The sequence below is a fragment of the Phodopus roborovskii genome, unplaced genomic scaffold (genome assembly GCF_943737965.1).
Source record: "Phodopus roborovskii unplaced genomic scaffold, PHOROB, whole genome shotgun sequence".
In the NCBI taxonomy this organism is placed as follows: domain Eukaryota; kingdom Metazoa; phylum Chordata; class Mammalia; order Rodentia; family Cricetidae; genus Phodopus; species Phodopus roborovskii.
The window spans coordinates 8,391,797-8,416,523 of NW_026126602.1; the positions used below are offsets into that span (position 1 = coordinate 8,391,797).

The 24,727-nt window shown below is 41.6% G+C and overlaps 1 protein-coding gene across 1 annotated transcript in view; it reads right to left on the reverse strand.

The window, feature by feature from the left end:
• Armc3 (armadillo repeat containing 3) overlaps positions 1-24,727 on the reverse strand; it is an 81,972-nt gene that overhangs the window by 685 nt on the left and 56,560 nt on the right. The window contains exons 11-18 of the mRNA XM_051205732.1: positions 24,239-24,488; positions 21,217-21,353; positions 16,836-17,004; positions 14,448-14,545; positions 13,466-13,567; positions 12,979-13,074; positions 8,767-8,964; positions 6,499-6,661 (exon numbers count right to left, since the gene is read on the reverse strand). Of these exons, the coding sequence (XP_051061689.1) occupies positions 6,499-6,661; positions 8,767-8,964; positions 12,979-13,074; positions 13,466-13,567; positions 14,448-14,545; positions 16,836-17,004; positions 21,217-21,353; positions 24,239-24,488 (1,213 nt within the window). The remainder of the gene's footprint in view (positions 1-6,498; positions 6,662-8,766; positions 8,965-12,978; positions 13,075-13,465; positions 13,568-14,447; positions 14,546-16,835; positions 17,005-21,216; positions 21,354-24,238; positions 24,489-24,727) is intronic.

Sequence of the window (24,727 nt, forward strand, 5' to 3'; positions counted from 1 at the left end):
TCCCATTTCCAGCCAGTCTGCTATATGATGTGGAACGCGCCATGGGCCGGAGACCCTCTATTGCAGCTGGCTCTCTGGCTTTCTGTAGCTACCTCACTGCAGATTATCTCTCTGGAGTATCCTGATTTCCCCCCCCATTTTGAGGGTTTTTTTTGTTTGTTTGTTTGTTTGTTTTTTGTTTTTGTTTTCCTCTAAGTATCTTAAAAATAATTTATAATGCTTTCACTCATACTAAAATGAATAGAAGAGCTTGGTTAGACTGCCTGGATTTGCATTTCAATTTAACTCATATTCTTACCAATGAGTTGTGGGGAACCCCAGAGCAAAGTTAGCATCTTAACAGCCATCTTTCCTACTGCTCTCTTAGGTACTAACATACTGGTAATTTTCCATTCTCCTATGACTGTTCTCCTGTTAAGCATATGATGCAGCCTGACCCTGAAAGAGTCCCAGCTGCGGACTTATCGTATAGAAAGTTATCTTAGAGCAGAGTACCTGCATCCTGCTTGGAAGGACATTCTGCCTCCCTCACAGCCTCCCTTTGACACATTCCCTCATTTCCCCACTACTCATACCCTATGGTTATATTCAATAAACAAGACTTGATCACAATACTGTCTTGTCTCCATCTCTTGAGTCTCTTGTCCCCTCATTCTCCCTCCCTCCCTCAGGGTCCCATCTACTGACCCCTCAGGTCAGGACAACTAGTGACTATATGCTAAGGGTTTGCAAGCCCAGGCTTCCATTTATCCCTTTGTGAGTTGAGAAGATTCATGGTATCTTTATGGTTGTGTTATGAATTAAAGGCTGCCAAGTCCCAAGAGTAAGTACTCAACACAGGCTAAATAGTACCAGGGCAACAGAATTGTGTTTTATAGTGGGTATATGCATGTTTTTAATTAAATATATTTGTTACATGTGATGATTACACCAAATTGTACAGTTTGGACTAAGCCAAAATGATGAAGACTTGGTGGTCATTTTCAGGACTCTCAGGTTTTGATTTTGATACTCTTTGTCCTGTATCTGGAGATGGTCTAGAAAGCAGTGACCACACACACACACACACACACACACACACACACAAAAAGACATCAAAATCTATCACCCTTGGAGTCAGTCCAGTGAGGTGCAAACACTATGTGTGTGATATTTTCCAAGGAAATATTTGCTGGTATGTCTCTTATTTCCCGTTAAAGTACTTTAAACCATGACAACAGATTACTAGTCCCCATTTCATGGAGTGAAACTGAGATTAGGTGTTTTGGAATATTGTTTACAGTGTGTGAGGATGTGTCACTGTGATTGATTTAATAAAGAAAGAGCCAAATGGCCAATAGCTAGGCAGGAGAAAGAGAGGAAGAGGAATCTAGGCCCACAGATTATGCTAGTGGACATACAGAATGAAAGAAAGGTAAAAAGCTGCATGGCAAAACAAAGGTTAATAGAAGAAGGTTAATTTTAGTTATAAGAGCTAGTGGGACAAGCCTAAGCTAAGACAAAACTTTCATAATTAATAAGAAGTCTCTGTGTCCTTATTTGTGAGCTGCCGGTCGGGATGAAAAATGCGATTACAGCCGGGCACTTTCTCAAGGTCACTGCAGGTAGGGGCCTAAAGGAAGCATCAAGTATTTGCCTCCAATGTACAGTGACCTTGTGAATGAGTGAGTGAGTGAACACAGCCCTGAGTGAGTGAGTGAGTGAGTGAGTGAGTGAGTGAGTGAATGAGCTTGTGTCTGAAAAATTTATTTTCCTTGTAATGAGGAACACACAAAGGTCTCCAGCTCAGAGGGAAGGAGAGTAGGAGTTGGGCTTAGCTGATGAAGAGATTAGGAAAATATTCGTGCTGATGTGGAAAGTGATTGACACATACCTACTCCTAAATGTAGACACCCCTGTCATGTTCTGCAGTTCATTTGCTAGGGTGGACAGGACTGACAACTGGTCCAGGTTGGTTGGCAAGGAAGCAGTGAGAGATGGAGGAGAAGACAGGAGGGAAATGAGAGAATGAATTATTGGACCTGTAGTCAGTATATATAGGCTGCCTAAGGATAGGACAAATAAAGCCAAACATGAACCATCAGTCTGGAAGAAAATAAGATAAAGAACATGTATGGAGAGGGTAAATTGTCAAGATATTCATGAACATTGTACTCAGGATGTCAGGGACAGAATGCTGAGTAATTAATTGCATAACTCAGGTAACATATGAGGGCAATGAATTCAGGTTGGCATGAGGCATAAAGGACTGAATATTTGTGTTCCCTCCCAAATCTGTATGCTGAAGCCCTAATTTCTAATGTATTTTGAAATGAATCTTTGGGGAGGTGACTAGGCTTAGAGGTGCTCATAGGGTCAGACCTCCCTCCCAAGAAATTACACATACTGATAGGTGTGTGTATTGTGGTGCACACCTTTAATCCCAGAACTTGGGAGGCAGAGGCAGGCCCATCTCTCTGAGTTCAAGGCCAGCCTGACCTACAGAGTGAGTTCCAGAACAGGCAGCCATGTAGAGAGACCCTGTCTCAAACAAACAAACAAGAAGAAATAAGATCTCTTGCCTTGTGAGGAGGCCTCAATAAAGCAGTGGACTGCAAACAGGGAGAAGGCATTTATAATGTTGTAAATATTAGATATTTAGATATTATTTGCAGGCAAGTGAAGATCCTATCCAGAAGATACTTGGATAATGTGCTGGACAGTTTTATTCTAAACTCATCTGAGAAGAGGGAGCCTCGATTGAGAAAACAGGTTAAGCAAGCCAGTAAACAGAATTTCTCCACAGCCTCTGCATCAGCTCCTGCCTCCAGGTTTCTGACCTGTTTAGTTCTTTTTTTTTTTTTTTTTAAATGAGATTATATAGGCCAGGGGTTTTGTTTTTAAGATTTATTTATTTATTCTGTATACAGTATACAGTGTTCTGTCTGCATGTATGCCTGCACACTAGAAGAGGGCACCAGATTTCATGATAGATGGTTGTGAGCCACCATGTGGTTTCTGGGAATTGAATTCAAGACCCCTGGAAGACTAGTCAATGCTCTTAACCACTGAGCCATCTCTCCAGCCCCCTGTTTGAGTTCTTGTCCTGGCTTCCGTCAGTGGACTATGATGTGGAAGTGTAAGCCAAATAAACCTTTTCTTCCCTAACTTGTTTTTTATCATGGTGTTATTACAGCAATAGTAACCCTAACTAGGACAGATAGATGACCACCTGGAAGGTCCAATTTTTAATAACAAAAGAGGACAAAGGTAACCAGAGAGTGGTGTCCAGAAAAAGAAAAAAGATGGATGGTCAGTAACAAATCAAATTCTTTGTTGTTTTAAGCAAGATAGACAATGAGGTGGTCACTGTAGTCCTTACTGAGAAACTAGTGAGCATGGAGTTAGGAAAAATAAAGTATGCACAAAAAATTGTCATGGTCAATAATCAGAAGTGAGAATTACATTTGGGTAGAATCAGTGTGGGAGGGTTATAAAAGCCCAGATTAAAACATGTTCAAATCTAGTTCCACTTCTGGTTTATTGGATAAACTTTTTTCCAAGCATTAGGGTTTTTTTTTTTTTTTTTAGTCTTTTAAAGTAAGCCTAATAAATTTAATATTTGCCATTTTTGAGAGCCTGCACAATTATATGAACAAGTACATGGAAAATAACACAAAATGATAAGTGTCATGAGGGTGGGAAATCATAACTATGGTTGTAGACATTGTGAGATCAGATTTAGATTTTCTCTGTATATACTGCTGACTTCAGCATGTCTAGATTCTAAATGGAGGAACAGTTAATAAAGAGGAAGGGCTCTAAGATAGGAAAAAAAGAGCACACAGAGCAAGAATTCCAAGGATATAAGAAAGGCATTTAGATGATAGAGAGGATTGGTGTGAAACAGGAGTGAGATATGAATGAATGTGATGAGGTTATGGTGGTTGTACTGGCTAGTTATATGTCAACTTGACACAAGCTTGAGTCATCAGAGGGGAGAGAGCTTCAATTGAGAAAATGCCTCTATAAGATTGGGGTATAGGAAGGCCAGTAGGGCATCTTCCTAATTAGTGATTGATGAGAGAGGGCCCAGCCCTTCTGGATGGGCTGGTGGTCCTAGGTTTTATAAGGAACCGGGTTGAGCAAACAATGAAGAGCAAGCCAATTGGCATGGTCTCTTTATCAGCTCCCGCCCTGCTTGAATTCCTGTCCTGACTTGCTTCAACGATGGACTACAACAAGCCAAATAAACCCTTTCCTCCTCAATTATCTTTTGGTCATAGTGTTTTATCATAACAATAGTAACCCTAAGACAATGGCCAACAGTATTTGTCTACTTGTGACACATCCTAGGCACATCTCTGAGGGCATTTCCACACAGGTTTAATGGAAGAGGGAAGACTCTTTGTAACATGCCATGTGGGTAGTTGTAAAAATAAACGCCAAGCTATAGTGGTGTCTTAGTTAGAATTTTATTGCTGTGAAGAGACACCATGACCATAGCAACTTTTATAAGGAAACAGTTAACTGGTGCTGTCTTACAGTGCAGAGGTTTAATCCATTATTATCATGGCAGAAAGTATGGTGACATGTAGGCATATATGGTGCTAGAGAGGTAACTGAGAGTTCTACACCTGCATCCTCAAGCAACAGGAAGAGAGTGAGACATTGGGCCTGGCTTGAGCATCTGAGACCATAAAGCCCACCCCTAGTGACACACTTCCTCTATCAAAGCCATACCTACTCCAACCAGATGACACCTCCTAATAGTGCCACTTCCTCTGGGCCTATGGGGGACATTTTCATTCAAGCCAACACAAGTGGAGACCGCAGGATGTTGGAAATGTTAAGACCATGGTCATTGGCCAAAGAAGCATGCAGAACACAGCTTGTCCATGAAAGTTGACAGAGCTGGAGGAGCAGGGCTTCAGAAGCCCAGTCGGTTCTATTACAAGTCTAAGATGCTGAACATAGTGGTATAGGAATTGCTGTTTTCTCTGTTGAGGGTTTTGTTTTTGAAGACTAGTCCTACCTGTCACTCTGTAGACCAGACTGGCCTTGAATTCAGAGATTTACCTGTCTGGGCCTCCCAAGTGCTGAGAATCACAACACCCTGATCCCTGCTGAGATTTGGTCTTCCTTTGACCCAATCTTCTCTTCCTATATTCCTGTTCCTCCCTACTGGGGATAGCAATGATTATTCTGTGACATTATATGGTAGAATTAGGTAACCTGAAAAATGTTTTTATAGGCATCATAGTTAAGAGATTGCTTTGACTTAGAATAGACTTTGGGCTTTTGAACAATGATAGGACTATTAAGATTTGGGGGACTTTTACATATAACTAAGTACAGTTTGCATTATTCAATGATGCCCATGAGGCTTTCAGAATGAGACAAGGAATCCTCTAGTAGATATGTAAGGAAATTTCCAAAGAAGTTTAACTGAAGAAGCATGAAAGAAGACCCATTCTGAATGTGGGCAGCACCATCCCATGAGCTGGGCACAAAGGGGAGAGAAGAACAAAGAGAACTTTACATCAGCATTTTTCCCTGCTCCCTGACTGTGGGTGCCAGGGTACCAGCTGCTGCTGCCATACTTCCCATGCCCTGGTGGACTTAACTCTCAAACCCTTCTTCCCTTAAATTGCTTCTTGAGCAGTAGTTGGTCATAGAAAGGAGAAAAACAACAATGCAGAAGTTTATAAGTGCTTGAGAGATGGAAAGAATTTAATCATTTGGTTTAGATGTTCAGGAAGTGTTTTTTTAGTTCCCACACAGCTGATCAAAAGACCACACTCTCTTAAGCCTCACCTTCCCAGGACCTGGAGTCATTCTGCTTCTCCAGGCATTCTCCCCCACCATGTTCATGCAACTGCCAAATCCTTTTGGTTGTTACATCTGAAGTCTCCTCAGCTTCATTCTCCTTCCACACCCAGCAATGCATCCATAGGATGAGTCACTAGTATGTGTTGTCCAAACATCTTTTAATATGTCATCCTGTCTCTAGTTTGTGTGTGTTCTAATTCATACCCCCTCTCTGTTTATAACCCAAATGGTCTTTCAAAATCACATTCTTCTTACCACCACCCCCCCACCCCGCCCTTAACAATTTGTAGTGGTTACTAAAATTTTTGAATGAAGGGCAAACTTATCTGATGCTTCATATCAGGCCTACAACTTTATTCCCCCTCTCCCTCTCTCTCTTTCTCTCCCTCTATCTAGATGATATCCTCTCCATTCCCTAAAAGGACCACTGATTTGCTTGCCAGTATTTAATATGTAGATATTTACATAACTTAGAAAGTTGTTGTTTTTCTTACCTAATGAAAATTTATATTACTTATACATTTGTGTACACATATATGCCTATATAATCACAAATATTTAAAGCTAAATAAGTATAAATGCAAAGATTAACATTATCCAGTTAAATGTTAGCAACTGACTCAGGCTGATGAGATAAAGGCAAAACTTTTTAACCTAATGATAATGAGACAAAACTACTTTAAATACCTTGAAAAGCAAAGCTCGATGATAAAAGATTCCTTTCTTGATATATCCAATGGGTACGACATTGGATTTCAGTTGAAATTTCAGCTCACTTATGTGAAGTTCCCAGCTGAAATCAGACAGCTTCTCTTTTGGAATTCTACCTCCCATTTTATCTGCCACATACCTGTGCCCATTATACCGAGATGAAAAACAGTCAGTTTTGATTGCTTACTTTGGATGTTTTATGTATGATTATACAATTACATGTTAAAAACTACATTTCTGGTTATTTGCTTTACTTTTAAAAATGTACTTGCAGGAATAAAAACACCATCAGCTTATTGTAGTACTATGACCATCACAAATACATATATAAATTGAAATCATGCTGACTTAATTCAGTGCAAAGAAGAGTATGATACTAAGATCCCAATGGGTATAACACAAGCTAAATGATTATTACACTAAATATAAATGTAACTTTAAGAACAGCGTGAAGTGTTTTAGTCTGAAAGTGAAGGCATTTACAAACAGGTAGGCTTTCTTCTTTCAAGGCATTTAAACTCAAAAGCAAGAGGAGACCAGCCAAGTCCCCACTAGACTCAGACATTTTGAAGTGGGGAGAGGGGGTGGGAGAGCCTATTCTTCTGAGATAAGATCTCAGCATGTGGCCCAGGCTGGCTTTGCCCTTCTGAGGCTCCTCCTGCCTCTGCCTCCTAAAGACTGGGCTTATAAGCAGTAAATTTCATAATTTTTTTATTTAAAATTTTTTCATTTAAAATTTATCCTTTTAATGAAGAAGTATTATGTAATATTGATATAAAAGGAGAGAGTAAGAAGAGGAGGAAGAAAAGATATATGGGGGCGAGTAGAGATGGTGAAACTGGGATACTTTGTTTCTGAGGGTTTTTACCACATAGTAGGATCTCAAAGGATAAAGTCAATAAATACATCTCTAAAACTTCCCTGTAACTAAGGGCACATTCATAGGAAAATTTGAAAATTTAAAGGAAAGATTGGCCTTTGGCTGTACTATGAAAAATAATGTCTAAAAAACTCAAAACACAGTAAGACAAAACAAACCAAACCAGAGCAACTAAACCAAAACAAAGGAAAACCCCAAAGCTAAACAGAACCTAAGTAAGCACTGAGGTAGGGAGGTGGAGCAGAGCTGTCTGTCAATCCACCAGTCTCATGACAGCCTATCACGTGGTGGGACAGACGTTTGCCACGTACTGTACTGCTTGTTATCATCTGTTCACGTTTGCAAACCTGGTGATTCAGAAGGGATGAGGAGAGCCTCTGCTAGGAACACGGTGCTGGGAAATACAGGACAAATGTTCACCAGACTCGAATCAGAGTTCCGCCCGAGTCACCACGTCTCAAGGACACGGCAATCCTTCTATAGCCAAATGTCGCCATTCTCCCCCAGTCCTGGCTGACAGAAGTCAGAGATCTGGCAGCTGTGAGGTTTGCAGTTGTCACTTCCAGGTTTGAGGACTACTACTTGACTCCCACCTGGAGTGGATGGAGCTCCCACAGAGACTGCAGCTGTTGCTGGAGCCAGAAGCGCCCCTGCTGGGTTGTGTCAATCATGGAGCCCATCCCCCATTTCTAGTCTTTCCTGCTCCCTCAGTCCTGCTCCAGGCATCAGCCTCTTTAACTGAATGAACCAAGCACAGCAGGAATGAGGAGGGCAACTTCGCAGCTCTGGTCTGCCAGGCGGGCGGCAGCAAGCTCTCGGAATGCCCACAACCCACCTGAGAAAAAAAGCAAACAAACTAGCAAGCAGCTACCCATCAGGAAAACAGGTGGTTATTTGTGTTTAAAAAAAAACAAACAACAAACAAAAAAACCAAAAAACAAAAAAGAGCGAGTTTAACAACAGGATGCCCTTAAATGATGAGTACCCCATACACCTAAGGAATGATTTAATTCTTAAACACAAATTCACTCGCAACCTCTCTATGATCATACCAAAGACGCTATTTAACAGCTTAGCTAGGAAAAAAAAAAAAAAAAAAAAAAAAAAAAAAAAGAGAGCAGGCGTTTGTCTCTAAGCAACTTGAGCTCTGATTGTTCACAGAAATGCAGCCTTGCAGACACGAAGAGCACCTTTAATTCATTGCGCTTCTGCCTCAGGCGGTTTATTTTGTTGGTTTTATTCTAAATGAACTTTAAAAAAAAAAAAGCTTTTAATACTGAACTGAAGCTTTTAAAAACTCAGAAATAAGTATACACACAAAGAGAAGATAGAGAAGAGAGATGGAGATGGGGAGAGAGACTCACTTGGCAAGAGCCTCAATCTGATCCTTGATGTTGATGATGGGCAAGATGGACTTGGTCACCTCGTACACATACACACAGAACTCGGGGTCAGGAGGAGGGTACCATTCCTTGTCGGGGCTGCCTTCTGTCAGTTTGGGCACTGCCAGGACCTCTTCTTCTTCTTTCACTTTTTCTTCTTCTTTTTTCCCCCTCCCTTTCCTTTGAGAGCAAACAATAATAAAATCCCATATCCAGTCAATCAAATGACCAAACACTAACTGGGCTCTAAATTAATCTGAAGAGCATAGAGGAATAAGGAGAGGACAACTGGGGAGGAAAATGAACTAGAACAAAATGCAGTGACACATATGTATGAAAATGCCATGACAAAGCTCATTGTTTTGTATGCTATATTAAAAGTTAATTAAAATTTTTAAAAAACCTTAGAGGCGATTCTAATGTTCTTTGAATGAAATACTGGTCAAGAATGAAAAGGAATACCTCACTAATGCACAAAATAATTTGGAACCATCTCAAAGGCATTGCGCTGTGTGGAAAACATCAATATCATATATAACATACCAATGGTCCCATAAAAGTCATCCTTGGTTGGACCTGGTGGTGAGCACCTTATTGCCAGAACTCAGGAGGCAGAGATAGGCAGACTGCTGTGGGTTCAAGGCCAGTCAGGCTACATAAGTGAGTTTCAGATCAGCCAGGTCTACATAATGAGACCTTGAAAAGAGAAAAGCCACAGGAAAATACCACCACAAGTCCTGTGAACCTCAAAGACTTGGGAACTAGATGGAGAATGCCAGGGTTGGGGTTCTGGGATGTTTGAACTGCTTTCTAGTCTGACAGTTACACAAATTCCCTCTCTAAAATTCCACAGGGTTTTAAACAAGAGGCAATTTTGTGGCGTGTTAATTAAAGACTGTAATTATGTGGGGTACAATCCTCTGCGTACATCTCTGTGAGAGTTATTACTCACTTTTACAGCAGTTATTCCTAGTATGGAAAAGCTTGCTCTTCCTGTACCCCCAGTGTACCCCTGTAACCCTTGAATCCATTTCCATTTCCAGCTCTGAACCTTTCCTCGGAACAGCTTGTTCTAATCTTGCAGCCCCATCCCATGTGTTATTATTGTGTTGTCAGTATCTCTAGCTAATACATAATGTCTTTTCTGTCATTTGTACCCCAATTATTACTTTGCCAGCCTTTTACGATGGATGGCGCAGCTGAGAGGGACTGAGGAGAACTGACAGGAGAGCAAGTGGCCCTCTGTCCTACTCAGTGTTTTTTGTTGCTATAATAAACATCAGGACTAAAAGCAACTTTTAGTTGGGAGGAAAAGGTTTATTTCAGCTTATATCTCTCAGGTCATACTCCAACATGGAGGGAAGAAGTCAGGGCAGGAACTGGAGGCAGGAACTAAAGCAGAAGCCATGGAAGGTGAAAGACCCCTACTATGCTTATTGCCTGTTTAAATTGCTCTTGCTAATTTGCCAAGGTCAAGTTATGAGAAAAGTACAGGAGGGAACCAGGTGCTGCTCTCATCCAACGCCAACCAGATATCTGTGGTCTGCAGCTTGGATCAAAGCAAGGTCAGCAGGACAGTGTCCAGTATGCTGAGATAGTCATAACTGAATTCTTTGTATTCTTTGTGCCCAACCCGAATAACCAACTGTCCTTGGTTAACTACAACTGCAACATTTAGATGAAACAATGAAATCCCTGTAACCATGCTTCTGCTTCTGTAAGCCTGCTTCTTGCCACCCCAACCCTATATAAACTGCCTGAGTTTTAACCTCAGCACGCTCAGTCCCCCGAAAGACTGAAGCGTCCACAGGTACCTGTGTAAACAATAAACAACCTCTTGCACTTGCATCCAGTGGTCTGGTCTCGTCTCTTGGGGGCAAGGGCCTTCCCCCTGACAGGCTCCAAACTCTTGGGGTCTCTGGGGGGTCTTTCAAAGGGTGCTGCTTAGTGGCTTGCTCCTCATGGCTTTCTCAGCCTGCTTTCTTATACACCCCTGGACTACCTACCCAGGAATGGCACTATCCGTAGTAGGCTGGGTCCTTCAACATCAACCAGTAGTCGTAGTCGTAGTAGTAGTAGTAGTAGTAATACTGAAGTAACCCACAGACTTGCTTACAGGAGAATCTGATTGGGGCATTTTCTCAGCTGAGTTCCTTTCTCCCTAGACAATCCAAGCTGACAGAAAACCAACTAGCACATCCTCTAAGAGGAAGAGGAAGATCTCCCTAGATGGTCACAACAGCCCCCTTTGCAAAAGTCTCGGGTAAAGCTCAGCCTTCCCACTTCAAGATGACCCAGACTCCAATGGTCCCTCTTTGTATTTTTTAGCTTTAGTAATTTTCCCCCTTAATAAATGCCAAATGGCAAGTTCAATAAATGATACTCCTTTTTAGACCAGGCAGGCCTCAACATCACAGGGCTTGGCTTGCCTCTGCCTCCCAAGTGCTGGGGCTAAAGTCATGTGCCACCATGCCCAACTCTTAAGGCAGACACATCATTGGTGAACCTACATGTGGTGAACCTACATGCTTGGATGGGAGTGGGTGGGATGTCTCAGAAAGAATGGAAAGACCAAGTCCCAGGGGTCCAGGCAGGTCAGAGGGGCACTATTCCTCAGTTCAACCACACACCTGCTTCCCATCTGTGTGGACTCTGTAGGGACAAGTCTCAAATCTAGTTGTAGCTTTAAAGGGGTGGGAGTTTCTGGGTGCTTCTACTACTAGCCCCTCCTTCTGCCTGACCTTAGTTATACCAATTTTTCTAGCAGAATTTTGTCACTTGGTCATTAGTGATATGTAAATAAGTATATTAATTTTAAGGTAAAAGAATTGTTGCTTTAGCTAAACATGCCACATCCTTCCTTGTATACACATGTGCAGATTTAGCCCCCCCCCCCCCCCGTGTTTAGGAGGCTAGCCTTTCACAATATTAAGATTAAGCAGCAGATCTTACTGAAACATTGCCTAATTGACAAGGAGCTTAATTTGTTCCAGATTCAAACGAGCCAAGACCATGGGGCTAATCTGGGGCAGGCAGAAGCAGCATCCAAGTTATGTAATTCTCAAGTGCTGGACACTTCTCAATGGAGCAAACTAGGGGTGGGAATTACTTATCTTCATCCATTACTTGCCACACAAGGTAAGAGGAACAACTCAAATGGAGTTCACATGAATTTTCCTTTTGAATATTTTGGGAAAAAAAGAGTCAAAGATTCCCTCAATTGCTATTAATAAGTACAAACCATTTTCTCCCCCACTCCCACTTTTTCTTAGACAGGTAGCCCAGGCTGGCCTCCAACTCTCTATGAAGCTGAGTTAGATAAGTTTGAATTTCTGATTCCCCCTGCTTCCACCTCCTAAGTGCTGAGATTTCAGGTGTGAACCACCATGCTGTGTTTCCATCCTACTGGGGATTAAACCCAGGTATTTTTTCATATTAGTTGAGCACTTCACCCATGGAGCCATCTTCCCAGACCCAAGTAGGCTTTTTGAAAACCATAAAGCATAGAAAAACAAAGCATACTTTTGCGTTCAACCACAAGGGCTATCTCTTCCTCCTTCCATCTTAAACTGCTTCCCGAAGGGTAAGCCACAAAGCCAAGAAAACATGGAGCCAGTGTCATTAGGAAAGGACACAGTACATGGCCTGATGGAAACACCTACCCCCTCCCGCCCATACTCAATGGTATAGAGTCAGGGGCATCAGTAGCTGAGGACAACTGCTGCCTCCACTGTCCTTTTAAAATGGAAGTCACTGTAGTATTTGATGGTAGTGGTTACCAAGATAGCCTGACTTCTCCAGAGACAGGAGACAGGAGAAATCTGGGTACATATTTCAAAGATAGCACAGAACAAAACAGACACAAGTAACATCTGAAGGTTTTTACCTCATTCATTGCATAGGTTTCGAAAGTCAAACTTCTTTGGTAGTGCTGGGGCCCAACAAACGCCAGGTTATGACACTTGCTAGGCAAACTCTGGCACAAAGCTGCTGAAGACCAGAGGACTGGCTACTAAATAGGAACTTTTAGGTGCTAGGTTGTGGCTCAGTGTGAGCCCTTGCCTACTGTGGAGACACCAGGGTTCCATGACCAGCACAGAATAAACAAAACCTACATCTCCCTTTCTGATTCTTGCTGCATAATTACCAGGTGTTATGATTTTAACTGGGAGAAGAAAATAATGCATGTCCTACCTTGATCCTTTCTCTTTGGTGGCACCTCTGCTAAGGACAGTGTTTCGTCCTGATGTAGGCTCTGATTTTTCTTCTGTGGGTGATCCAAATCCAGCACTAAAATAAAAACTGTTTTTCTTTTTTGTATTTGAAAAGGATAGATATTATTCTAGTCATGCTATCTGTGGCAAAAGGTTACATTTACTATTAGAAGGTCATTTTCCTTCCATTGTGATTGGTTTGATCACCAATTGTAACAGTTAGGACCTATTCCACCCACAGTTCAGGGAAAGGTAATCTCAACAACAGGTCCCCCACACCTAATTCCCCTGCCCCCAGAGATCTTAACCACAGCAGTTTACAAAGCAATTATGCAGCTATATCACCATAAGAAGAAAAAGAGTTGAGTTGCCAAAAATCTAACAAAAAACCAAACCAAACCAAACAAAAACTCTTCACTCTTTCACCTCTAGGGGGTTAGTTGAGGGTTAATAAGGTATATCCTTACGTGCTCTTCTCTTTGCTTGCCCTTCTTAAGGAAGATGAAGAAGAAATACTTCGTCCATAGCCAACATCTGATGATTTATCCTCCATAGATGGAGGTGGAGAACTAAAATGTCATACACTTCAAGTTAGGCACAAACTAAAATGTGTCAGCGCTAACTTTGTCCTATAAAACAGATTTCTTGGGAAGTCGTGTTTGCAGAAGACTCTCAATGGCAAAAATAAAGTCAAAACTTTTCACAAGCCAGAGCAGGAAATACTTGCATTAAATATGTATCATGCTGGTAGTATACAGATATACAGGCTCACGGGATCAGTTTCTTAATATTGAGCTGGGGTTGGGGCTGTAGCTCAGCTGGCAGAGCACTTGTCCAGCATGCACACAGCCTTGGGTTTGATCTTCTTTACCACATAAACCATGCCTCGTGGTGCACTCCTATAATCCACTCAGGGATGGAAGCAGAAGCTCAAGGCCATCCTCAGCTACTTGAGGAGTCTGAGGCCAATTTATGCTATGAACAATCCAGTTTTAAAAATCAAAAATTTGTAAGCCAGGTGTGGTGATGCACATCTTTAATCCCAGCACTTTAGAGGCACAGGTAGGTGGATCTCTGTGATTTCAAGGCCAGCCTGGACTACATAAGGAGACCCTGTTGTTTTTTGTTTGTTTTTTTTTTTTTGTTTAATGATGCTCTACCATTATTTATTTTAAAGAAAAATGATGGGTGGTAATTACATGTTACTAATATTTTCTACATTTTACATTCTTGTGGTTATGTTCCCAAATCCACTGGAAATTGCTACCATGGGATCAATGGAAAATACAAGTTATTCCATGTCAGGCTGAGTTTATAGATTAGCCCTTGTTTTTACAGTGTTAGATACAGCTGGAAAGATACCATACTGGGAACTTTCACATACTTGTATGCTGACAAGCAAAAATTGTGTGCTTCCTTCCCTAAAGCATCCTGGTCCCAAAGACTCACGTGTCAGATTTACTGTTGACTAATAGAATAGCACGTTGATCATTTAGCTCCTGCAAGCAAAGTTCCTTCAGTGGCAGAAGTTTGGTGCCAGGATTTATCTGTAAGATAATGTAAACACCAAAGTGGGTTCTCTGCATGCACTATGGTTTGACCATGAGTGCTGCTAGAAAAAGGTTCTTGACAGCTTTAAGAATCTAATTCATACATGTGCACACACACAGAGATAGATAGATAGATAACTGAAAGACAGAGTAGATGATAGAAGATAGGTAGGTAGGTAGATAGATAGATAAGATAGACAGATAGATAGGCAGGTAAATGATAGCCAATAATCTTTATGCATAATTAGAGCTGGAAGCCAGAAGCTTGCAGACACACTCTCCTTTGTACCCATATCCTTTGCTGTTTTTCCCTCAGTTCTTCCATACTACAACTGTTATCATCATAACCCCTGGAAGTATTTATGTCCAAAATTTATCTATACACTCCAGGGACAACTTTACCTATAAAAGTAACAATGAACTGAAGCTGATCTAAATAGAAACTATCTAGACTTATCTATTTAGACTTACCTAAATAGAAACTGGAACTGGAAAGACAGCTCAACAGTTAAGAGCATTTGTTTCTCTTGAAGAGGACCCAGGTACAATACAGTTCCCAGAACCTATGTGGCATTTTACAACTGTCCATAACTCCAGTCTTGGATGATCTGATGCTCTCTGTTGGCCTTTTCAGGCACCGGGCACATAAAACACATGGTTCATATACATACATGTGGGTAAAATACTCATGGACATGTTAACACAATGGGAAGAATATTTCATGGTGGTCCTACCTCTAGACAAAGAACCACAGGCAACTAAAGACTGCTGGGAGAAGGGGAACTAACCTCTCCTAAGGATGAGCACACCCTTAGTGGTTATCCAATGCAAAGTGGTCAGCACTGAAACCATATACACGCAAAAAAAAAAAAAAAAAAAAAAGGACTCAGCAGGTTCTCTCTCTCTGTGTGTGTGTGTGTGTGTCCATCCATCTACCCATCTACCCACTCATCCATCCATCCATCCACCCATCAACCATTCAGCCAGCCAGCCAGCCAGCCATCCACTTACCCACCCATACTCCCATGCACACACACACACAATATGTATACAACATACATACAAATACACATACATACATACATCAATAATAATAAAAGAAAAAGAGGCTGATTGAGAGTGGGAAGACATAGAAGTGATTCTAGGATAATTTTGTCAGCATCAGAGAAGAGGGCAGACTATAAACTTCTGGATCTTTTCAATCAAGCAATAGATTCCATTCCCATCCAAGATAGTTCTCATAATCTTTTCAAAACAATGCAAAGCAATCCTCTAAAACTAAAACAGATCCTACCATTCTACATGGGATTCTGCCCACTTCCCTTTTCAGATTGAGGTCCTGCTCTTGTAGAAGTCTTTGAGAATCATATGATCTGGGTTCCTTTACCCACCTAAAGTAGTCTCTATTCTCCCATTTTATCAGCTGTTCCTATACAGTCCCCCACCCTGATATTCTTTAGACATGCCAGGCACATTTGCCCCTACTCCTCTGCCCAGAAAGTTCTTTCCCTATGTAGCCGCCAAGATAACTTCCCTATTGTCTCCAAGTTTTTATTCAGATCACACTCAGTGAGGACTGCCTCACCACCATTTTGAAAATGGCAACTATCTGCTTTATTACCTCATAGTTTTGTAGATGCCCTCATTCTGATTCTGTGCTACTCTACCTCACCACCCCCCACACACACACCCAACTCTAGCACATTTGCTGTTGTCTGTGTCCTCCCATGGGTCCCACAGGAGCAGAGATCTTCTATCTATTTTGTTCTGTTGACGTGATGAAAGCCTACATCAGAAGCATAGTATTTCCAGGGTGAGTGACTCAGAATTCTCCTTTACACAGGCCAGTTGCCTTGAATGTTTCAAATACTCATACCCTCCTCTCTGCCAGCATTTCCCTGTGTGTCAGGGTTCTGCGCTGGACTTCTAGCTCTTGTCCTCTGTTCTCCTGAAGCATCTTTGTGCTGATGGTACAATAGTTCTTTCAAAACTACTCATTGTTGAATAAAATGAGCTTTTGTGGAGCAATTTCTCAGTGGTTTGTGTGTGTCATAGGTGTTACTGGACTTGAATTAACAAGCTGACTTGAATTACTAGTAAAACAGAACCTGGTTAAAACTGTATGAGAATGCAAAAGCTTATAGCCAGAATTCCAGGCTAAAGTGCTGATTGACATTCCTATCTGTAAAAATATAAAGTATGTTCGGTGCCTATTAAATACCAATGCAAGGGCATCATGATTAAAGGGAAAATCATAGTAAAAATGCAAACAAGAGCTGTCACTTACCCGACCATAATCATAGAATCCATCACTAATTATGTTGCTTGATGACAAATAGCCAGTCTGGCTATATTTCAGGGAAAGATTGTTGTTGAGCAATTTGTTATAGGCTGTCTCACTGAATTTATTTTTCCGACTTACAGACATATTAATTTCTTCAAGGATATCTAGAGCCCTGTCAACAAAATTTAAAAAAAGAAAGAAAAAGTAAATAATAATAAAAATACCTGTTGTTTTCCTTCTCCAAGCCAACTGACATTGAGTCCCCATTTATATCTTTAAGCTCCCAAGTGAAGAACTGAAATGGAAAGGTTAGCACCTCCCCTGCCTATTTAGACGAAGTAAAATGGACAGAAACATGAAGACAACTCAGTGCTTTCTGAGAACACAAATGCCATGCAACAAGTCACATTCAAACAGTTGATAGCACATGGCCTGGACAAGCGTCTACATTAAAAGCTTGGTCCACTACCTGTGGCACTCTTGGGCAGTGATGGAAGTATGGAGATGGGTTCCATCAGGAGGGAGACAGGTGTGTGTCCTTACAAAGGTTGTTGGGAGCCATCCCTTCCCCTCCTGTCTTCTCCCCACTCCTTCCCTCCCCTCTTTGCTTGCTAATGCCATGAGGTGAGCAGCCCTCTTGGCTCCACGCTTTCACTGCGAGGGGCTGCCTGACCACAGGTCCAGGCATGATGAGACCAAGCAGCCACAGACTAAAGACTCTGAAACCATGAGCCAAAATAAATCCTTCATCTTCCTAAGTTTCTTCCTCGGGCATTGTCACAGCAACAGAAAACAAACAAGTGGGTATTTTTAAGAAAAAATTCTTTGTTTCTTGTCATTTCTTAAATTTTTTAGGTTGTCATGCAAACGAGTGGATTCTATTATGACATTTTCATACATATGTGCCACTGCACTTTATTATAAGTTGTATACTCTCTGGCCTTCCGTGTCCTGTCCTCCTTGCTCCCCCATTGCTGGCTCCCTCCCACCTCTAGAGATTCCCTACTTTCTGTAATAGAACACATGTCACATGTGTTCTATGATCCTGTCTTTTCCCCTCCATCATCCCTTTAAGGTTTCTTCCTCCCCTCTCAGGGTCTCTTTAAACACACACATGTAGGTGCACATATACATATCATTTAAACCTAGGTTCTACATAGAAAAATTTGTCTGTCTTTCAGACACTACATTGAATTCCACTAGTTATTAATCTTTATAATCTGTTATGTAGTTTTTGAAGATGTTGTTTCCCCTAACGGCTGTCTTTTATGCCTGTAAGCACATTCTGCTGTGTATAAATGAGAATTTCTATCTCATTTGTGAATTCTTGGAACTATTTTCTATGCCCTTGGAGTCCCTTTTAGAAAGTCCTTGCCTGAGTCTATACTTAGAAGTATTTTAGTTTTGTTTTCTTCTATCAGTTTCAAGTCTTACATTCAGGTCTTCAACCTACTCTGAATTGTTCTTATACAGTATAAGAGATGTGAACCTATTTATTCTTCTGCATGTGAATAGCCATTTTCCCCAGTGTAATTTGTCAAATGTGCTATATTTTCTCCAATGTGTATTTTCGGCATCTTTGTCAAAATATCAGGGGACTGTGGCTATGAATGTTAATATCTGGAATCTCTATTGCATTCCATTGTTCTATATGTCTGTTTTGGTGCCATATAGGTTTTGTTATTCTGGCTCTGTAGTATAATTTAAGATCAACTCTTGTAATATCTCCAGCATTGCTCTTTTTGATTAATGCTGTTTTGGCTCTTCTTTTTGTTTTGTTTTCTTTTGTTTTGTTTATGCTTTTATATGAATTTTGGGATTGTTTTTTTCTAGCTCTGTGAAGAATGTCATTGGAGTTTTAATGGATGCTGTGCTCCATATGCAAATTGCTTTTGAAATACAGATGCTTTTACATTATTGATTATGCCAAACCAAGAGCATAGGATGTCTTCCCATCTTATAGTGTCTTCTTCAACTTCATTGTTCAATGTCCTAAATTTTCAATTTAGAGGTCTTTTACTTCACTGGCTATGTTTATTCCTAGATATCATTTTTTATGATTATAAATAGGATTTGTTTTATTTCTATTTCTTTCTTAGCAAGCTTAATGTTGGCACATATAAAAGCTACTGATTTCTGGATGTCAATATTAGATCCTGCTACTTGCTGGAAGTATTTGTCAGTTCTAAGAGGTGTGTGTGTGTGTGTGTGTGTGTGTGTGTGTGGTATTTAGCATCTTTTAAATAAAAGATTAAGCTGTCCACAAACAGGGAGAATTTGAGTTTTCCTGTTTGTACAGTGCTCCTTTCTTTCTCTTGTTGCTAGCTAAGTCTCTGCACTATGGAATGTCGGCAGTCATGGTAGCCGCCTGTGGCTTATTCCTGATTACAGAGACAATGATTTTAGTTTTCCTCTACTTAGAAATGTTGGCTATAGGTTTTTTTGTATGCTCCCTTAATTCTGTTGAGGTATTGTTGTAGAATATTATCTTAACTAGGAAAAGATGTGTTGCATGTATGCTGTGGAATATTATTTTAACCGTGTAAAGGTGTGTTACATTTATTAGTGTTAGGATGTGTGTTTAATTATGTAAAGATGTGTTATGTCTCTTTCACCTTGCCTGCCAAAGGAACCTGATTGCTCTAATAAAGAGCTGAATGGCCACTAGTGAGGCAGAGACAGGGTAGGTGGGGCTGGCAGGCATAGAGAATAAATAGGAGAAGAAATCTAGGCTCAAAAAAGAAGAAAGGAGGGATACAAGGAAGAAGAAGGAGGAAAGAATGAGGGTGATGCCCAGGATAAGAAGCTAGGCAGACACCAGACAGACAGACAGACAGACAGACAGACAGACAGACAGACAGACATAGAGAAACAGTGAAAGTAAGGTATACAGAAGAAAGCAAGAAGCCCCAAGGCAAAAGGTAGATAAACAGGTTAATTTAAGTTAAAAGGGCTAGTCAGAAACGTGCCTAAATTAGGCCAAGCATTCAAAACTAATAAAAAGTCTCCATGTCATGATTGGGTAAAAGGAAAACACTGGTACAAGGTATGGTCTTGCTCACCCACCCCCAAAATTTCTTCAGAGCTTTAACCATGAAGGGATGTTGAGCTTTGCCAGATGCCTTTTCTCCATTGACTGAAATGGTCATGTGACTTCTGTTTTTAGTCCACTTACTTACTCTGTGTCTTTGGGTTTCTATTATCATGAAGAAACACCATGATCACAACAACTCTTATAAAGGAAAATATCTAATTGGAGAGCTGGCTCACAGTTCAGAGGTTTAGTCCATTGTCATCATGGCAGAAGGCATGCTGGCATGCAGGCAGGCATGGTGCTGGAGAGGGAGCTGAGAGTTCTACATCTGGACTGGTAGGCAGCAGGAAATGAACGCCACACTGGATCTGACTTGAGCACCTGAGACCTCAAAGCCCACCCCAGTGACACACTTTCTCCAACAAAATCTACCCCAGCAAGGCCATACCTCCTAATAGTGCCACTCCTGGTGAGCCCATGGGGCCATTTTCATTCAAACTACCACACTCTGTTACACTAAAACCCCACTCAGTATCTAATCTTGTGCTCTTGAAACCAGGTTAGAAGACATTTTGTGTCTATGTTTATCAGGGAGATTGGTCTCCTGTTTTCTTTTATGGGTACGTCCTTATCCAGTTTTGGATTAGGGTAATGCTAGCTTTATAGAGTGAATTTGGTAGTGTTTGTTCTGCTTCAACTATTTATTCTCTATGAGGGGCGTTGGTGTTGAGCTGTTCTCTAAAGGTTCTGTTGGAATTCAGTGGTGAGTCAGACTGGCCCTGGCTTTTCCTTCCATTCATTGTTCATTTAGTGCAAAAAGAGTATGAGCCCCTAGAGTTTGTTACCAAAATTATGTATTAAGAACAAATGCTTGAGGATCTGTGGAATCCTTCAAGAAACCTCTTTTGCTACTATGCTAGAGAGAACTACGCTTATCTGCAGGTTGTGGGAAGAATGAACCGGGAGTAGGGTGCTAATTAAATACAGACATCAGGTGAAAGACTTTGGTGTTGTGAGGAGAGGGGAGACTGAATGAAGATGATGGTAGTGGCCCACCCCGTTTACTTTAGCCTTGAGTCTGGGAGATAAACAGGATTGTGTTTGGCAAGCATGAAAGAGAATCTTTTATGAGGATGAAGTAGGGAAGGAAACATTGACAAGGCACAGGGCACACTAGAGGAGGGCGCCATCAGGTGGACAGGAGAGCAAAGGTGTTTTGCCCTTGGGTGATGGCTCCTGAGCGCTTGGCTAAATGACAGTGCAGCCTCTCCTCCATGTCTTTTGGGCCTGGCAGGTCTGCTTCTTCCTCATGTTCTGCACCTGAACTGGAGGGAAGGGACATCCACTCACCCGAGCCTGCATAACTCAACAGCCATGAGCTCGTCACTGGCACAGACCATTAAAGCCCAGCTGGCGTGCCTTCGCACCTCGTCATTCTTGGAGTGCAGGAGTTCAACCAGGGGTTCCAGACCACCACAGCTCCTCAACTACAATCAGAAACCAAAATTTACATAATAAGAGTATAGAAATGGGCCTGGAAGTTCACACCTGTAATTTCAGTTCTTAGAAGCCAGGGCAGGAGGCTCCTGGGTTCAAGGCCACCCTGAATTACAGAGCAAAACCCTATCCCCAAATCCCAGGACTGCCCTGTCAATGTGGGTCATGGGTAGAGCACTGCCTGCCTGGACTAGATCACTGGGTTCCATCCTTAGCAGAGCAAGAGGAATAGAAAAATCAACATTCATGCTTTAGAAAAATCTCATTATTTGACCATGCAAAGATTTCAACTGTGCAAAGGCAATTTTAAAATGTATCAATTTGGAGTTATTAAATCCAGGAGGAAGTCTGCCAGTCTTTACAAGAATCCACTTTTCCATTCTAAGAAGCTCAAAGAAAGTCATCCTAGAATTCTTCAGAATTTACCTGGGATGGTGGGGGTAAGCCCGTCCCCCCCCCACAGTATGGGGAATATTCTGCCTGCCCATCATGGCTGTTTTGAATCGTAATGTAAGTATCTGATGTGCAGGATATCTGATATGTGATCCCTGTGAAAGAGTTGTTCTGTCCCCAAAATGGTCATGAGCCACAGATTGAGAACCAGTGCTCTAGAAGCTAGAAAAAAAACAATGGAACTGAGTACCCCCTCCCCTCAAAAAAAAAAAAAAAAAAAAAAAAAAAAAAAAAGGAAGGAAGAAAGAAAGAAAGCCTTCAGAGAGAGCATGGCACTTGAGACTTCTTGTTTTAGCTTCTAAGACCCATTTTGGGGGATCTGATCTCTGTTTCTGTAAAGTAATAGATTTTTTTTTCTTATTTAAGCTATGAAACACGTGTAATTCATTATAGCAGCACTAGGAAAGTAACTCACATATGCAGGCAAACACTACCTACAACACACCACAGCCCAGGCCAGCAGCATAGCCAAAGCCATGCTGGAACTGTTCTGTAGAAAAGGGCTCATGTTTTGTTGTTTTTAACATAGAAAAGTTGTTTCTTTGGGAAGAGAGAAGGAAAAGAAAGTAGGAAAGAATCTGGATAGAGCTATGTTACTTATGTCATTACATAATTTCTAGGTATGAAATTCCAATTAGAAAAAGAAATATCTGAATATGTGCTTTGTTGTGGAGTATTATTTTAAGATGTTTTACACATTTGTTTACACTGTGGAATATTTGTTTTAGTGATACAAAGATGTGCTGCACTCTTTTATGTTGCATTTAACTGTGAAGCTGTGTCACTTTGCATGTCTAAAACACTGGATTGGTTTAATAAAGAGCTAAATGATCAATAGCAAGGCAAGAGAGAGGATAGGAGGGACTGCCAGGCAGAGGGAATAAATAGGGGGAGAAATCTGGGAAGAAAAGATCAGGGAGCAAAAGGGGGGAGAAGTAGAGGAGGACATCAGAGGCAGCCACCCAGCTACACAGCAAGCCACAGAGTAAGAAGTAAAGAAAGGTGCATAGAATAGAGAAAGATAAAAGCCCAAAGAGAAAAGGTAGAAGGAATAATTGAAGTTCAGAAAAATTGGCTAGAAACAAGCCAAGGCTGAGCATTCATAAGTAAGAACAAAACTCTGTGTATTTATTTGGGAGCTGGGTGGTGGGTCCCAAAAGAGTCAAGAGTTAAAACTAACAACAGCACTTGCCTTGTGTCTGAGATGTAATACTATACTCTCTAGGTCTAGAGAATGAAAAGAACATAGTGTCAAAGGCAATGTTTAAAGTTGAGCAATGATCCGGTTTCAGGCACCAGCATCACGGGACCCACTTGTTCATCTAAAACATGGTATACTCAGGATTCATCTGATGCATGGCATCATGCTCAGGAAACCCATTTTCTGGCCATAGTTATTTCTGGGTATAAAACAAGATAGAAATCTAATGCCATGTGTTCTTTAGGCAGAGAGCTAACTTATTAATTCCTCTATCCATTCATTTTCTCATTCTTTTTAGCAGCTATCCATCAAATAGGCATTATGAAAGTCAGACTTGGAGGCCCACATCTGTAATCCCTGCTCTCAGGACAGAGGCAGAAGGATGGTGAGCCCCAGGCCAGAGGCTAGCCCCGAATGCAGTGATACCCTATAGATAAATAATACATAAATGAACAGTATGGACCAGATATATAGAAATAACATGGACATTGGGCAGGAAATTCCATTCCTTTCCCCAAAGCTTGAAAGAATTTATATTTTTTCCTTCAAGAACCATGAAATGTGGAGTAGAAGACAAGGAAAGGTTTGGTGAATAACAGTAGCAGGAAGGGGGGGTTAGGGGTGTCCAGCCAAGCAGGAGGGCTGGAGGAAGGCCAGTGGAAGAGGGGGTAGAGCTGGAAGAATTTACCAGGTGGATAAAAGGGGAGACTACCTTTCCATTCAGAGAAATGGAGGAGGTAAAGTAAGAGGGCACATTGACATAGACTTACAGACAACAGGTATTTCTGTATCTGGTGTTCTAGGAAATGTTGTTGCTTGGGCTATTGGGAAGCAGGTGTAGGTCATGCAGGGTTTTTGTATATAAAGCCTACCAGCTTCTCTCTTACCCACTGGGGCCTTGCAATGGTGTAAGGAGGGTCACAAGCTAAAGGGTCAGTATGGGGCGGGAGTGCAGGAAAGAATCTTCCGCAGTGATCCAGGCTAGCAGACCCTCTGCAAGCACACGATATCATGGCCACAGTGTTGTCTTTGCGTGTCACATTACTAACATCCAGCACAGTGCCTGGCACAGCGTAGTAGGTTAAAAAATACTCGGTGGCTAGCTGGACACCCCTGTAGATGGGTAGGAGGAACCGGTGCCGACAAATGAGGATAGGTAGAGAAGACTGTAGTGTTGTGAGCAGGCAGAATGACTCCAAATCATGGACCGTTCAGGCTCACCTCGTTGCGGGCCTCCACATCGCAGGCAGTGGAAGCCACAGTGAGTGCTGCCTTGCTCTGCACCACTGTGTTGGTGGAGCGCAGTGGGCCCAGCAGTGCGCGCATCACTTCGTGGCTCTGGATGATGGTGCGCAGAGGCTCCTGTATGGCCATGTTGGTCAGCACGGTGGCGGCATTAGCGATGGCTCCATCCCGCTTGCTCGACAGGATGTTGATCAGTGGATCGATAGCGTCAGCTTCTGCAGCTGCACTGTGCACACCAGGGAGAAAAGAATGCTATTCTCTCAGATCAAGGCAGTATCAGAGGAGTTTGTAACAGAGTTCACTTGAATGAGCACAGAGACAACGATTTTAGCCAACAGGATGGTTTGTCATGCAATGAACCCAGGATTGGGTGCTAGTGACCTAAGTGCAATCTGGGAAAAAAATGAATGAAATCCAATGATCCTTTCCTGGGTTACAGAAAAATACATGATCAAAACCTTTTAG